General features: G+C 44.2%; 2 protein-coding genes across 11 annotated transcripts in view; both read left to right on the forward strand.

Moving 5' to 3' along the window:
• The first annotated feature begins 777 nt into the window (after positions 1-777).
• ENTPD4 (ectonucleoside triphosphate diphosphohydrolase 4) lies at positions 778-9,997 on the forward strand. 9 transcript variants are annotated; one of them, XR_005831463.1, is made up of 14 exons: positions 783-879; positions 1,973-2,024; positions 2,367-2,564; positions 3,012-3,217; positions 3,736-3,886; positions 3,974-4,077; positions 4,721-4,780; positions 5,001-5,155; positions 6,684-6,850; positions 7,080-7,404; positions 8,148-8,233; positions 8,458-8,619; positions 8,881-9,218; positions 9,491-9,997. XR_005831463.1 is itself a non-coding variant. In XM_040618263.1 (13 exons), exons 2-13 carry the CDS (start codon positions 2,036-2,038, stop codon positions 9,104-9,106), a joined length of 1,749 nt encoding a protein of 582 aa, XP_040474197.1. In that variant the 5' UTR covers positions 778-847; positions 1,973-2,035; the 3' UTR covers positions 9,107-9,997. The 9 variants fall into 9 exon arrangements, 8 of the variants coding, with proteins under 8 accessions (XP_040474197.1, XP_040474192.1, XP_040474198.1 ...); XM_040618263.1 differs by having other exon boundaries at positions 778-847; positions 1,973-2,090; positions 2,367-2,418; positions 8,881-9,997; XM_040618258.1 differs by having other exon boundaries at positions 8,881-9,997.
• Positions 9,998-14,014: 4,017 nt separating this feature from the next.
• LOXL2 (lysyl oxidase like 2) overlaps positions 14,015-15,911 on the forward strand; it is a 61,404-nt gene continuing 59,507 nt past the window's right edge. Inside the window, exon 1 of one of the 2 annotated variants that reach the window (XM_040618254.1) lies at positions 14,015-14,103. The gene's annotated coding sequence lies outside the window, so the exon portion shown is untranslated. Of the gene's footprint in view, positions 14,104-14,863; positions 14,930-15,911 lie in introns of those variants that run through there. The other variant, XM_040618253.1, reaches the window with a different exon arrangement.

Raw genomic sequence — 15,911 nt, forward strand, 5'->3', positions numbered from 1 at the left:
CAAAATCACCCAGCGTATTGCTCAGCCCTGGAAAAACAGCATTTAGCCCACGAGAGCTTCCCACAACACCCTCCAGACCTGGACACGCATCCATGGCCAAGCGCCCGGCCGCCCTCCCTGCCGCCGGGAACAGGTCCCGGGGCCGCCCCGTGAGCTGCTGATGAGCAGCAAAGCTCCCCAGCTCTTCTGCCAGCTTATTCCTGTCATTAATAAATTATAGTTGCCAGGATAAACTTGTTCTTTCCCATTCCCAGCCTGGGCACAAGCTGTGCTGCCGCTCAGCGGCAGCGCACAGGAGGGTTCCATGCTTCCCCAGCAGATTTCCAGCCTCTTCCAGGCGAGGAAATATTTTTTTTGCTTGTTTTTGATGACTATTTTCAAACCAGATTCATTTTTTTATGACTTATATACACTTATGACAGGTGCTACCATACCACACTTTTTTTTTAAATTGTATTGTTTTATAAACGTCTGTTTACACCTTTATAGACCGTTTGCAGAGGTGTATCTGCCTGTTGACACCAGACACCCACCCACAGCCACCAGCGCTGCGCACCCAGCGCTGCGCACCCACCGCCGCGCTAAGAATTAACCCAGCGCCGCCCTGGCCACGCCCCCTCGCCCTTCTCCACGCCTCCTCATGCATAACCACGCCCCCTCAGCCGCCGTGGTCACGCCTTCCATCTGGCCACGCCCCCTGGGGAATCCCTTCCCTGCCCACCCCCGCGAAACTCAGCGCCACGTCTATGCGTGCGTGCGTGCGTCACGTCTGTGCGTGCTTGCGTCACGTCCGGCGGTGGGACCCGGAAGTGGCGCGGTGGTCGGTTGCTATGCGGCGGGCCGGGAGGCGAGCGCGGCGGTGGTTGCCCCGGCTCACGGGTGGGCAGCGGGGGAGGGGTCCCTCCGTGGGGGAGGCTGCGTGGGGGAGGGCGCTTCGGGGTGGGCGGGGCGGGCCCCGGCCGCCCGTGCGCCTCTGGGGAGCGGAATGGGGGTGACACCGGGCCGGGCCTTGCGGCCTGCCCGCTGCTGTGGCCCTGAGGGAGGGACGGGTCTCCTCCTTCTCCTCCGCTGCTCTGCGGGCCACCAGGGCCTGCCCCCCCCGTCCCTTCCCCTCCTTGCCCCCGCCGGTGCGGGTGGTGGGCGCTGCCCTCAGCGGGGGCGGGCGGCTACGCTGCGTGGCACCTCGGGGAGGTGCTTTCGGAAGGATGGGGCGTGTGTGGAAGGGCCGAGCTGGGGGGGGAAAGAGTGAGAGACCTGACCCTGCTGAAGTGCCGGCATTTACCTGGGTTTTTGGTTTTGTTTTCTTTTTTAATTTTGCTGATTTTTTTTGTTACATCTGGAGCCTTTGCATTTTGGAGACCGGCTTTACAGAGTTGAAGATCCTCTGTTTGTAAAGACCTTGTGTAGCAGGTGCACTGCTGCCTGGGCCTGGCTTTCTTTTGCCTCCCTCAGCAGAGTGGTGAACAGCAACGGTCCAGGCAGGGTCAGCTAGGGCTGCTTGCCCGAGTCTGTGACCAGTCAGGCTCTGAATGTCTCTGAGGATGGGGAATGCACAGCCTCTCGGAGCAACCTGTCCTGGTGGCCCACCACCTGCACGGATTTATCTTACGTTCACATGGAGTTTCCTGTATTTCAGTTTGTGCCTTTGGCTTCTTGTCCTGTCGCTGGGCACTGCAGAGAAAGGAGTTTGCTTCCCCCTTATGTTCTCCATCTGTAGGCATTGATGAGAGTCATCGCCTCTCCAGGCAAAACAGGCCCAGCTCTCTCAGTCTCTCATCATGTGAGAGATGCTTCAGTGCTTCCATCCTCTCTGCAGGCCTCTGCTGGACTTGCTCGGGAGCCCCAAACTGCACCTACACTCCAGATGCAGCCTCACCAGTGCTGAGCAGGGAGGAAGGGTCACCTCCCTCGACTTGCTGGCAGTGCTTGTCATAATGCTGTCTAGATCATCTATGTTTCCTTTTTAATTCAGGAACAGAAGAGCAATGGCTTTGAGAATGATTGATGTGCCTTGTCAGTCTGAGGTGAGCGGCTGATGTTTGAACACCAGCTGGTCTTTCTCTCTGCTGGTCATAACCCAAAATGGGGAGGTAAGAATCCCAAAGGACTGTCAAATTAAATTGTGATGTCTTTTGAGTGGAGGACAGTGAACCTCATCATGAATTTATGGCTAATCATGTATTCAGAGGGGGGAATAGCACCTTGACTACACTCAAGCCAGAGCGTGAGCAAAGCAAAGCTAGAGCAGAGCAAAGTGAAAAGTTTTGTGAAGAATCTGTTTGTCCTTAGCTTGTTTCAGAATGCATTGTCCTTCTTTTTGGTAATCAAGTCCCTTTTTAAAGCAGATTATCCTCTTTGAATTTTAGGATCAGCATCTCCTGTTTGCTTCCTGCTTCTTGGCACTTCAGCATCTCTCCAGTAGGATGTCCACGTATTCTCAACACCACTTTGCGACAGATCGTTGTGATAGGAATACTTGCTGCTGCTGTCTCTTTGCTTTACTACTCTCTGGTAGTCATCCGCAATAAGTATGGGCGTGCATACAGGGACAAAAGGTTCCACAGGTGAGAGCTGAAAAGACTTTTGTGGAAAGGAATGAAATGTAGTTTTGGTGTGAAAAGGAAAAAAAAAAAAGGATGAGTTATTTCTGTAAAACACATGAATGAGGCAGAGGAAGTATGAGCAAAACTTCCTCCTTTTTTAGTGAAGCTTTCCCTATCTAAGCTGATTTTAATTTATCAAAAATTAGCTTTCTGATATCTCTTTCATCTATCTGTAGCAGCTCTGTAAAACTACAGGCACAAAAATATTGATTATGAATTATTTTGGAAATTACTTTGGGAATCTGATTCTTATGGGTGGCGCTTTTTTTTTTTTCTTCAGCAGCAGTACAATAGTAGAAACTGTGTGATTCCTATGATGAAAACTGTCATCCTGTTTCGAGTCTGATGTTGAGAAAAACTTCCATGTGGAACTTAATTGCCACGTAGTAATGCCTAGTTTTCTTCTAGATATCTTGCCCGAGTAACTGACACTGAAGCTACAGATACAAACAACCCCAATCTGAACTATGGCATCGTTGTGGACTGTGGCAGCAGTGGCTCTAGGATTTTCGTGTATTGTTGGCCAAGGCACAACGGTAATCCACATGACCTGTTGGACATCAAACAGATGAGGGACAAAACCAGAAAGCCAGTGGTTATGAAAATTAAACCAGGTACTGAAAAGAAATTAATTATAGATGCGATTTTCTAGGTAGTTGCCTATCCTAGCTTTGTTTTTTCAACCCCTATACTGAAAATGTCTGGGTAAAGGGTACTTGAGAGCTGTCAGCGTGGCACCCCTCCACATTTCTTTGGGTTTGGTTGCAGAGAGCTTTCTTCAGCTTTAAAGCTTGAAACGTGACACTGACAGGCAGGAGGTAGATGATCCTCTGTGGAAACAGACAGTTGCCAGTTCGGTTGTCAGTTAACTTGGTTCTGTTTATCTAGTGAATAAATAATTGGCTTTCTGTAAACCAATCATACATTACCAGTTTGTATCTAATACGGGGTTTTGTTTATGGTTAAGAGGATGATGAATTGTTAGCTTAATTCTTATCTTCTTATTTCTGTGTTTGATTCCCTGGGTTTGGCTTTGGGTTGTTAATTTCTCCTCTGTGTGTTGGTTATCTAGTTTTCCAGGAAACGCGCAAAGCTTGAGTTGCTTCACTTTTGTGTTTATCTGTTTCACTAGGCATTTCGGAGTTTGCCAGCTCTCCTGAAAAGGTCAGTGATTATATTTCTCCACTTCTGAGCTTCGCTGCCCAACATGTGCCACGTGCAAAACACAAAGAGACTCCTCTTTATATTCTGTGTACCGCGGGAATGAGGATTCTGCCGGAAAGGTTATTGGCTGTCTTATTTTTAGCATTTAGAATAGTGATCCTGCTGTGTCAGACTATTTTTTCACTGTTCAAAATGTAATTTTGCAGCCAGCAGAAGGCAATACTTGAAGATCTGCTCACTGATATTCCTGTGCATTTTGATTTTCTGTTTTCGGACTCACATGCAGAGGTTATTTCAGGGAAACAGGAAGGTAGGTTAATGTTGGAAAAACTGTCTTAGAAATGTTTATTACTTTCACGGCACAACTTGGATAATTTGGGGGTTTTTGTTGTTGCTCTTGGAAATTCTGCTTTGGTTGAGAGACCTTATTCCTCAGTAGCAACATATGGATTGTGGAGATGATCATCTGCTGTGATCTTCTAACTTGTCTAAATGTTTTCTAATTGGCAGCAAAAATAACTTAAATGAGTTTAACAGGAATTTGAGTCCGTTTTCTCTGGCTTTGTGGAGGGAGGGGTAAGGATAAGTCACAACATTCTTGAGGGAAGCAACTCTGCAGGGAAAACTGGTTTCTAAAGGAGTGATGTTTTGACACGATCAGATCACAAGAGCCTTAAAATCACTTCAAAGGCTAACATGCTTTCTTCCGAAATTTAGACATCAGACTGTCTTCAGTATGTTGAATTAGGTTTTGTGTCTAGCCTTGACTTGGGAGAGGAGGACTAGAATAACTTGCCAGGAATGCTTAATATGTTTAACTTCTAAGTGTTTTATGTAATTAAATATGAGCAGTGATATATCTTAACTCATATGCAAAATATCCCCCTTTGTTTTTAAGATGATAAGTACCAGACATTCCTGAAATGTCCAAATATGTTTTCTTATGCCTCTAGGAGTATATGCATGGATTGGCATCAACTTTGTTCTTGGAAGATTTGAACATACAGATGATGGTAAGTATTTTAATTGTGAATTGGATCTTAGGAAGGACTTCCCTGGTTTTAAGACAGATATGTTAGTGAATAGCATGTGTGTAGATGCTACTGTTGGCTTAATTTCTTTGTGAAATGTCAATGATCTGCATTGCTACAAAAAGTTAACCAGCAGTAGTGTATTGCTGCTTTAGGCCCACCCTAGTTTTATTTCTCGCTGCATTTTCATTGTTTTATCCAGAGGATGAAGCGATTGTGGAGGTGCACGTCCCAGGCAGCGAAAACAAAGAGGCCATCTTTCGTAAGAGGACAGTGGGTATTCTTGACATGGGCGGAGTGTCGACTCAGATAGCATACGAAGTCCCTAAAACTGTAAGCTTTGCCTCTTCGCAGCAGGTTATTATCTGTGCAACTTTCTTCTTTTCCTTTTGATTTATTTTAATGCATATTTGTTGTTTTGTTTTCTTTGTTTTGAGCCCTATTCTTCATTACATCACATTCCAAAACCAAGGCAAGAGAAGATGGCAAATACGAGTCCTTCATCAGCTAAGCAATTCATTTGTGTTTTGTTCATTCAGAAAGTTAATTTCTATTAGTAGAGTTTGCCATTGATTTTTAAGTCTAAGTGGACCTGCATTCTTTATGTGCGTGGCTGTTTGTGTGTACAACTTTAAAATTTGTGTTACACTTCAGAGACTATTCTGGAATTTAGAAACCTAAAGTTGTGTGGTGGTTCTTATGTAAGAGCTTATGTAAGATATGACTCCTTGCTTTTAAGTTGGGTTGGTAGAAACGGGAGTAACAGGACATGGGGGTAATAGTACAGTTTATTCAAATACCACCTGTATCCTCAGCACAGTTCATCGGCTGTAGGAAGCAAATTTCTTTGTTACAAGTCTTAAATGGAACATAAACTGCTCTAACTTGAGTCCACTAAGTTCTAGAGTAATTCCTTGATTTTTGAAGTTGGATAACTTCCTGTTAACTTAATTGAGAAATTATCTAAAGTAAGAATAGCCTAAAAGCCCTATGTTTTGACTCTTCAATGCACTGTTACAATGATGTATTTTTTTTTTTAAGTCTTCCTGTGAAATGACGTGTTTTCACTATTACAGGTTTTAATAACTACACTGCATTTCAGACAGATGCTCTAACAAATCATTTGGGCTGTTAAACCAAAGTATGGGCCTTTAGATTCAGAGCAGATTGCCCCAGTCAGATATGAATTGGAGATAGGAAGAATTAAGGATGACTGTTGTATGTCTCTGTCTGAACATAAACCAACATAAAATAGATATTCTGGTCCTGGAACCTGTCCAGGTTCCCACAGAATGACAAGAGTCAAACAACTGTGGCGCTTACAGTGCTAGTGCTGGTTTTCATTTACAACACCAGTTGGAAGCTCTGCAAGGTTACGCTGTATTTCTGAGAGCATTCTGCACCAAGTGCTTCTGCTACATATCTCTTAAATATCCGAAAAGCTACTGCAAGTGACAGATGTATGGTATGTGAAGAGAGCTGAGTGACTGACAGGTCTCCTGAAAAGCTTGAGAGCTCCAGATTGGAAAATGAAGAACAGCTCTGCTGGGCAGAGCATAAATCTACCTAGCCGAGCGATTGGTAGTGTGGGGACTCGGTCAGAAGTGGTAGCATAGAGATAAGTAGCCACAGCACTTACTTTTTCACAGTGGAAGATAGTTCAGGGTCCAGAGCAGCAGTTCCTGGCCTTTGCAGTTCCTTGAGTGTCGGTAGTGATAATGCAGTTCTCTGCAATCAATATGGTTTGTTCTTCCTATGAAGTGGAAGGCAATGTGGACCTTGTGAAAAGGAAAACAGATGAGTAAGGGGTGAAGCTTAAAGACGTCAAGGGAGTCCAGTTGTCCAAAGAACTCATCTTTTAATCTTGGTGCTTGTGTACCTACAGGAAGAAGTAGCCAAAAACTTACTTGCAGAATTCAATTTAGGCTGCGATGCTCATCAAACCGAGCATGTGTACAGAGTCTACGTTGCAACGTTCCTTGGCTTCGGAGGAAACGCAGCACGCCAGAGATATGAAGACAGTCTATTTACCAGTACAGTGCTGAAAAACAGGTAGCTGGCTGTGGTCACTTGGGGATATGGCTTCTGTGCATCACTGAGCTCAGTAACCCCCTAACTTGAATATATTTAATGGTGTCCTGACATAAAACTTGATTTTTACAGCATGCTGCGTGCAATGCTGAAGTTTCTTTAAATGAGGATGCTTTGCTTTGATGCTGTCCTATCTCAGAGCTTGATGTTTCTGATACGCAGTTGTTACTGTGCTTCCTCTTTTATACAGGCTGCTGGGGAAACAGACTGGAATGACTTCTGATTCACCCTACCTTGATCCTTGCCTGCCACTGGATGCTCAGGATGAGATCCAGCAGAACGGACAGATAATGTATTTGCGGGGAACAGGAGACTTTAATCTGTGTCGTGAAATTATTCAACCATTCATGAATAAGACTAATGAAACGCAGACATCTCTTAATGGTGTCTATCAGCCTGCTGTGCACTTTCAGAACAGTGAATTCTATGGTTTCTCAGAGTTCTACTACTGCACCGAGGACGTGTTACGCATGGGAGGAGATTACAATGCTGCTAAATTTACTAAAGCCGCAAAGGTAAAGTCTTTTTGAGATAAAGTTTTTGCAATTCAAAATAGCTACTCTCTAGAAGCGTGTTTTATTCTGAGAGTCTTGCAAGAAAACTCCTCCTTCAAAGGGCCAACATCCTTCTACCCTGCAATGAACTGTTACAGGGCTTCTCTTTTCCTCAGTAGGTTTACTTTTAGGATAATTGTTTTAAGGCACAGTAGTAAAATTGACTGTAGAGGGAATGGGACTCACGGTAGTCAAGTTCCAGCAGAATTATTGATAATGGGGAAATCCATGCTGCTTCCACCCCTTGCTGCTTCTTAGGAATGTCTTGGTTCTTGTTAGAAAAAGATCCTTTTCCTCTTGCTACATTTTGTACCAGTTTCCCAGGTGTTACTCTTAACAGGGATCTGTTGGGGACATTTTAAAGTAAGGCTACTTCTCCTGAAGTAGAAGAGTATGACCTGCTTTGTCAATGCCCTAAAAATCAGTTGTCTTGGTTTTCATCTCAGAGTATGTGACCAAAGAGTTTTAAGTGCTACTGAATATTAATTCAACCACAAATGCCAAGTATGGATCAAAATGTTACAGAAGATACTGTGAAATTTGTGATCTGACTTACTAGCAGTACAAGGGAAGCTGTTACTTTTGAGTTTTCTAGCTTTTGGTATTTACAGAGCATCTTCTTTACTGGCATTTTTTTCTTCTCAAGGCAGGAGCAGTGTTGAAGTCTGTCTTTTGTTGTGTTTTTGTGTTTTTTTTTCTTGAAGGATTATTGTGCCACTAAGTGGTCTGTCCTACGGGAACGTTTTGACCGTGGTCTTTATGCATCACATGCTGATCTCCACAGATTGAAGTAAGTATTTGTGTTTGTACAGCAAATTCATTCATGCAGAGTTGCCAGGGAGAGCTCGAGGTCATGTCCAAATGACCATTCAATTAAATCATTGAAAGCGCGAATATAACCTTAAATATTGCATCAGCCATAAAGAAAGTACTGATAATTGTGTCTTAATTGTACTCCCCAGTCCTCTGGAACACTGTAACTGCTGGCCTGACCTTATGCCACTCTTTCTGTAGGTACCAGTGTTTTAAGTCTGCCTGGATGTATGAAGTATTTCACAGTGGCTTCTCTTTTCCTGTGAGTTACAGCAATTTGAAAACAGCTCTGCAGGTTTATGATAAAGAGGTGCAGTGGACCTTGGGAGCCATACTTTACCGAACACGGTTTTTACCTTTAAGGTACCAGTTGTTTTCTCACATGTCTGGAAGGAGCAGTTGGGTGGAAGGTATGGAAGTTCTGTGAAGGGAAGAGGTACGGTGATAGCAAAGCAGCTGACAGATAGGGGGAGACAAGATGTTGCTTCTAGAGCATCATATATAACCTCAGTACATATTTCAGGCAGCTCAAGTAATGCTTGATAAAGACTGTTCTACTATAATGGGCTCTGAGGCAAAATTAGGTTTGCAACTGATGTCTGTTGTCCCTTTGATTCTTTTCAGAGACATCCAGCAAGAAAACTTCCGTGGAAGTCACTCCCACTGGAGGAGCTTCTCCTTTGTTTACAATCACTATTTGTTTTTTGTCTGTTTCCTGATTGTGCTGCTCTCCATCCTGCTCTACCTGCTAAGGCTCAGACGGATCCACAGGCGAATGTTGCGTAACAGCTCGTCTACTTCCCTATGGATTGAGGAAGGCCTCCCACCACAGAAGATTGCAGGACCCTGATGAGATGCTGTGATGGAGAGCTTTTGTTGGACTTGCTACGCAAAAAGCCATTTTTGCCTCAGGGTTCCTCCTTTTTGTCCCTTTAAACCATTGAAGAAGCAGATTGCCCAGGGTGTGTAATACAGCTAGGCTTTGGAAATATGGGAAAATGGGGTCAATTTGGCTTAGTCTCGTTAGACAATATCTGCCAAAAATTATTAGTTTGTTTTTAATATTGCACTTTTGTGTGTCACGGGACGAGCAAAGGCTCGTCACCAGTAAATGAGTATCAGCAGCTTAAGCTATGTATGGTAAGGGAATGAGTGTGAGTTCTCATCCTTTGGGTGAGACTGTGAAATACTGTTAGCTAGGATGAATGAGGACTGTTTTTATTTTCTTTTCCAGATTCCAGGATTGATATCACTTGACTTCTCAATTCTGAGTCTCCTCAGTCAAAGAAAAGGAAGTGCAGGGTTTTCAAAATCAGTAAGAAAAAAAAACTTTTAGGACAGCTTATCTGATTTTATATTCTGGAATAAGTACTCTAATGGAGAAGAAAAACCTATTGCACCCAATGCTGTGCTTCCATAAAATGGCTTAAATCAGTTTTGTTTTTATTTGTGACAGTTTCCCCTTTTGTCTTGGAAGCTATAGCCTCATAGTGGCACAAGTCACTACTTTTTAATCCTTTATTTCTGTTTCATAATCATTCAGAGATCTCCCTGAAATTCCAGTAGGGTGAAGAGAACTGGAATATGCCTAGGTTCTTGTTTCTGCTACAGTAGACATGCACAGTGTCTTTTTTTTGTTTGCTTTTTGAGTACTCTGATTTGTTAATTTATATTTTATTTAAAACTGTTAATTTTACTTGAAAGTAAATTTGTCCATGATTAAAAGCGGGATTTATATGAACTTTTGGTGTATGGATATTTTATTGCACATTATCACTTCTGTTCTCGCTGTTTGTATCCAACTGGCAAAACTTTCTTCTCTTCTAGTAGGTGTGAATATGCTGGAAAACTGGATGCTGTTTCCATTATTGGAGAGCTAGACAAGCTGATACCTGGTTTTTTTGTCGTGCTTGAGGTGCAGTTTGTTCATCTAAAACTCCAGATACTTTGAATTGTTTTATTGTCTTCTTTTGATATGCTTGCTTTTGCCTTTGAATAGGAAATTCAGGCTTGATCTGCTGAACTGCAGCTAAACTTAGGTGCTAAATTTCCTGCTCCTTCCATCCAGTGTCTGGTAGATGGCTGTGTTGCAGTCATGAGAATTAACTGTGTATCTGGTGGAATTCTGAAACAGCAGCGGAATCTTTAACTGAATGTTCAGAAATAACAAACAGGGTCTTCCTCTTATAAAGGATTTTTTTGTGCCTGGCAAATCTAAGCACTTCAGCTCAGGGTCTGTTTTGTGTTTTGCTATTTTTTGAGCGCCATCTGAGCGAATGCTTAGATAATATACTTCTCACTTCTGATGTCTGAAACTGTGGCACAAACTTGTTGCACTTGTAGGCTGATAAGAATTATCAGAAAACTGACACTGCCAATTGTTACAGAGCCTGTACTTCCTGTTCCTGAGATGCCTAAAACTAGTGTACAGAGCCTCTAATTGAGTGCTTAGATAAAACAGCCCCCTTTGGACAAGGGCTGATGTTAGTGGTAAAGTGGAGAGGAAGTATCAGTGTGTGACTTTGCAAAATCCAGGCAGATACCAAGCATCCCTTAACAGAAGAGATACTGTCTCAGATGCAGCAAGCAAAAAAAAACAAACCCACCCAACCCAATCTAAAAAATGCCAACAAAAAAACTTAGGAAAATCATAAAAGTATTAAGTTGAAAGAACAACGTTTCAGACCTGAAATAGAATTTCGTTTTAGATGCTGCATCATTTTCTTCTTAGCAAAGTTCTGAACACGTAAGAGAATGCAAAAAATAAAATATCTTAATATATAACTTTAAAATTGATTCTTTAATAGAATTAGAAGCTCATTTTTATTAAGTAATGGACAGTCATGGGAAAAAATCCTATTCTGGCCTTAACTAAGGCAGTATAAACATTTTTTAATGGGAAAACAATTGTCTAAAGTTATATAATATGTCATGCTTGAACCAACTGCAGGGTTTCGACGTTGCTTTCTTATCTTGTAGGATGGACAACCTGGGACTGTGCACAGTGGAGTATGTGTTTTGTGGGCCCCAGAGCTTAAGAAGATTTTGGTAGAGCAAGCTGCAGCTGGGAAGCTTGGTGCATGCACTAGGGACAGGTACAGCATTGGGGTAATGGAGACAGATTGGTCTTGTGCTTACGTGAAGCATCGTGTGCCTGCTTTAGGGTTTCCGCACTGGGGAATGAAGATATGAAGCAGGAGTGTTTGGTATGTGAAGAAAGATATGATGAATGGTGTTGAGAAAGTGATCAGGAAAATGGGACATGAATGGGCAGGAAGCTTCCCACATACCAGTGATGGCTCTGCAGTGTACACTTTTTTTATTTTTTCATTTTTTTTTTTTATTTTCCCCTTCACTTATTTTCTGCTCCAGGATCCTAGCAGTATTGTCCTGCTTTTTCTAGTGATTTGGTTCAGGAAGGGCAGAATAAAAATAATCCAATACACAATTTCCTCCTGCAATGGTAAAAACATACTGCCAGCAGATATTGGTTGTGGGAATAGCTACTGTTCGTTTAAAAATCTAAGCAGTGCATGATAAAACAGATTCAAACAAGTCTAAGGCCTAGAAACAAACAAGTTTTCTTCATTCATGCAAAATAGGGCACAGAGGCCTGTTTTATATCTGTATTTTTCCCCCTTATTCAGATATCAGGTGGTAAACTGGTTGATAAGGTAAGCAGGTGTCAGGGTGCTTCAGAATGAAGCGGGGGGGGGTGGTGTGTGTGGGGGTGGGGACAACACTATCTTCAAAACTAAAACCAGCTGGCTCTTAATCTGCTTTCCTAAATTCTTTAAGGTCTTTAAGAAATACCATTAGATGTTCAGCTGCCCCTCCCTGTGCAGGAGAAGGGTCAATTTGTCATGGTAATGCCAGTCACTGAGCATCACTTTCACAGCTTGGGTTTTATTTTTTTTTATTTTTTTTTTTACTTCAAAATAAACTCTTTCCCCTCAGTTGTTTCTTGGATTTGTATTTCTTTATGCAGGTTTTCTGCTGCATTATGTCTTTACGGTTGTGATGGTAACTGAAAGATTTGAGGGGAATAAGCTGAGTTTCTTTAAACTGACTCTCAGCTGTTCCATCTTGTGATCACAGAGCCTCACACCCTGGCAGGAGTACAGTGAGCTTCAAGGGGCTGAGTACACTGGGAAAACAGCACTGGGACCCTGTTTACTGCCAGCAAGCTGGGAGTTAAGCCCTTTGATCTCACGCAGGTATAGGGGGCACCTGGAGAGACAGCTGAGTTAAATTAAATTTTCTAAAGTTGCACAGGGGAGAGCCATCATACTCATTAGGAGCAAGAGCCTGTAAGGGCTGGGACAGCATCAGTCCAAGGTTGGAATGGATGGTGTTGTGCTCTGGTCTCGTGCTCTTTACACATGTCACTGCTTGTCCATGGTATTCCAGCTTCAAAGCTTTTGGCCTTGTTGGAGAAGGGGTGCGATTGTGCTTCCATTGCTGTAGACCCCCCCAGGGAAGGTGCACTAGGTCCCTCTGTGGAGGGGAGCAATGTGTGCAGTGGTTTGTCGTGGGGTAAAACTGAGCCTAAAACTGGGTGCTGGCTTTGGGTGGATTGAGCAGCAGTCCTGAGGTGGATTGCTGTGACTTGGAGAGGAGTGAGTGTGTTGAGAAGAATTTCAGCAGATTCTTAGGCTGTGGATCTCAAAAGACTGGTTATCCTTGGTCTGTGCCTTTGGAAAGAGTAGAGCACCGATGGCTTGGAATCTCTGGTTTCTGCTTCTTTTTCAGGAGGTGATTTTAAGCTGTAACTGGAACGTGCTTGGGTTTGGGGCATGGAGGAGAGGCAGGTTTTTGTCCTGGGAAAATGTGTTTTAGAAGAAAGGACATCAAAAACCAGCTTTGAGTACCAGCCTGACCATCAGGGCGGTGTAGGGCAACAAAATAGTGCTGAGCACGTTGGTCTGACTTTTTATGTATGTACAGGCTTGTAGCGTGATCAGAGAGTGTGTCTGTGCAAGGAAGCAACTGGAGCACCCTGCGGATCACTCTGCTCCCATAGTCTTGCTGCTGGTGTGTCTGTGAGGCCAGTGGGATGGCCTGCGGGGTAGGATTGGGACTGGTAACGGTCTGCTCCTCACGGGTACCTTCCCTGGGGTGCTGCGGATTAACGGGTAACCAGGCTTTGGCAGCCCAGTGCCGGGGGGAGCTCGAGCCACGCACCGTCCTTCTGCCTAACGCGGTGCAAGATTTCAGCGCGTCGACCGCGTGAGGCCCATCCTGCGTGGGCTTTGTGTGAGTTCATGGTGTGTTAGTGTTTGCTATGTCAAGGCTGACAGATGCGCGGGTGCCTTTAATTGCTTTAAGAGCCCGCAAGGCATTTTCAAAAGCAATCAGCTAAGTGCCAAACTTAAACGCCTGGATATACAAGACTTGCTGGGCTTTTTGGTGTTTGAACTATCCTGTGGCAAGTGTTTGCAAATTTAGCTCTTAGCTTCTTTCAAAACCTGTAGCTGTAGCATCCCAATAATTAGAATGTGTGTGTGGTGGGTTTTTATTTTGTTTAATTTTATTCCCCCTCGTTTTCCCCTCTGCCCAGGGGTTTGCACGATGGGGCAGGGGTTCTGGAAGAGGAGGAAGAAGTTTGTGACGTCTCCTGAGGAGGAAACTAAAGCCATATTATTCTCGCAGCTCTTTTTGTAGCTCCAGATGAATGGGGAGGGGAAAAAAAATAGGAAATCTTTCCATCTCACCCCTGGATGAGCGTGCTCCAAAGAGACTACACGAAGCAACAACACCAGGAGAAACGTGATTCCTTCAAGAGACTTAGCAATACCTGTTTTCACTCCGTGCATGTTTCTGAGCTCAGATTCCCAGGTCACAATGGTAATGTTTATCTGTTTGTGTTTGTTTCTGCATTAACATGCTTTATTTTCTTTCTTCTGCTTCTCCTATTCACCTTGTCCTTTCTCCGGGTCCATTAAGGGCAGGTAAGGCATGCAGAAAAGCACAGAGGGGAGGCGAGGGCACTGCTCTTTGACCTGTCCCAGTGACCTGGAATGGACAGGCGAATGATACTGAAGCTTCTGGCTTTATGGCTTTTTAAATGTATCACTCTTCTTTTTGTTGTTGTGTGTTTGTGTGTGGAAAATGTCCAAAGCAAATAAGGCCAAACGTGGCCCCTAATGGAAGAAGTGGTTGGGAGACAAAGGTATGCCCATGAGAAGGGCGATGTATGATGGAGAGGGTGGGGAAGGGAGGAAGAACATGGCTTTTCCAGGAACACCAGCCCGAAGGAGGCAACCCTGCAGCTTGTGGAAACAAAAGGTTTTTCTGTCTCCGCAGCACTTAGCGAAGGGGATGGACAGTCAAGAACAGTGACTCGGTGGCATGCCTGATCGGGGGCACCTTGTTCTTACTTGTCCTATTGTTTGTGCCATTGTTGCTACTAAATAATGCATGAAGCTCATTGAAAGCTGAAATGAGCCTGGTGAGGGCTTGCTGTGTCCCTCTCCCTGGGCACCTGCCTCTGTGTGTGTAGTGTTCAGGGGACCTGGTCCTGACCGTTGTTTTTCAGGTCACCCTCCCTTTGTTTAAAGAATGGGAGAGCGACAATGACTTTCTCGCCTGCTTGTGCTCCAAGGTCTTTGGATTTGTCGGCGGTGGTGCTGGGAAATTGCTTGGGATTGGGTTCGCAGCGTCTTCCTAGATGGTGAGTGATATGTGTTGCTGGAGATACTTTTTAGAGCCCTGATCTTCAAAAGGGAGCGCTCAGCACACTTGTACCAGGCAACAGACAAATGCACTGAAGGCACAAATGTGATGTCCAGGTTTTCTCGAACTCCAAATGCTTTCCAGGGTCCTGGAAGTTACTAGCTCTACATTTCCTGCTACAAGTAATGTGCAGAGCAGGGCAGGATTTGAACCTACAGATGTTTTCTATTCCTAGGTCTCATATGTATGGCACTTTACCAGCATTTCTCTTCAGCTGATAACTCCAGTGGTGACTTGCAAACAAGATTCCAAAAGTGCCAGTTTTTTTCCCCATTAGGCGGGCTCTCTAGGTTGCCATGGCCAAATTTTGGCAGGCAGGAGTAAATAGCAGAAGGCAGTAACCTCAGGTAACTCTTAGGGTATCACCTGCCATGGAAGCTGAGAGTCCTTAGCTCCTAGCTGATCACGTAGATGTGAAGGGTGTTAATGAAAGAGTGTGTAGTGCATCTCCTAGTAGCAGTTCCCTCTTGCCACTGTTCCTCACTCCTGCATCCCACGTCCTGGCCTTGCAGCGAGCCCTCTTGCAAATTCAGCAACTGGAGTCTCTGTCCTTGAACTAATTGTTCAAGTTTTCTGCGTAAGAACAGAACCACTAGCAGAGACTGTCCTTGTTAGGACATGTTCTTTGGCCTGTCACAGTGAATCAGCACAAAAGATGTTAAAACAGATGTTTCCATAATGCCTTTTAAGGATGAAGAGGGATTTGCTGCATTTGCCTGGGCGTAATGGAGACCGGTATGCTGTGTTCTTGAGCATCCTCCCCCTTTTATAACCAAACGGCTTAATTCTCTTCCAATTCCTCCCCTCTTCTTCCTTTCTCTTGGACATAGCTTTCTCAATCACAGCAAAATAAACCCTGGCAGACGGGATGGGAGGCCAATTCTATCCGCTCAGTGCCCTTCAGGGCAAGAAGTCCCCCC

Source organism: Falco naumanni, chromosome 19 (assembly GCF_017639655.2).
Source record: "Falco naumanni isolate bFalNau1 chromosome 19, bFalNau1.pat, whole genome shotgun sequence".
NCBI lineage: Eukaryota > Metazoa > Chordata > Aves > Falconiformes > Falconidae > Falco > Falco naumanni.

Excerpts from the sequence above, each read along its gene's own strand:
- ENTPD4 (XM_040618258.1), top strand. The coding sequence starts at position 2,005 with ATGTGCCTTGTCAGTCTGAG. Across the intron at positions 2,565-3,011 it reads AGGGACAAAAGGTTCCACAG|ATATCTTGCCCGAGTAACTG; the intron begins GTGAGAGCTGAA and ends GTTTTCTTCTAG. Across the intron at positions 3,887-3,973 it reads ATGAGGATTCTGCCGGAAAG|CCAGCAGAAGGCAATACTTG; the intron begins GTTATTGGCTGT and ends GTAATTTTGCAG.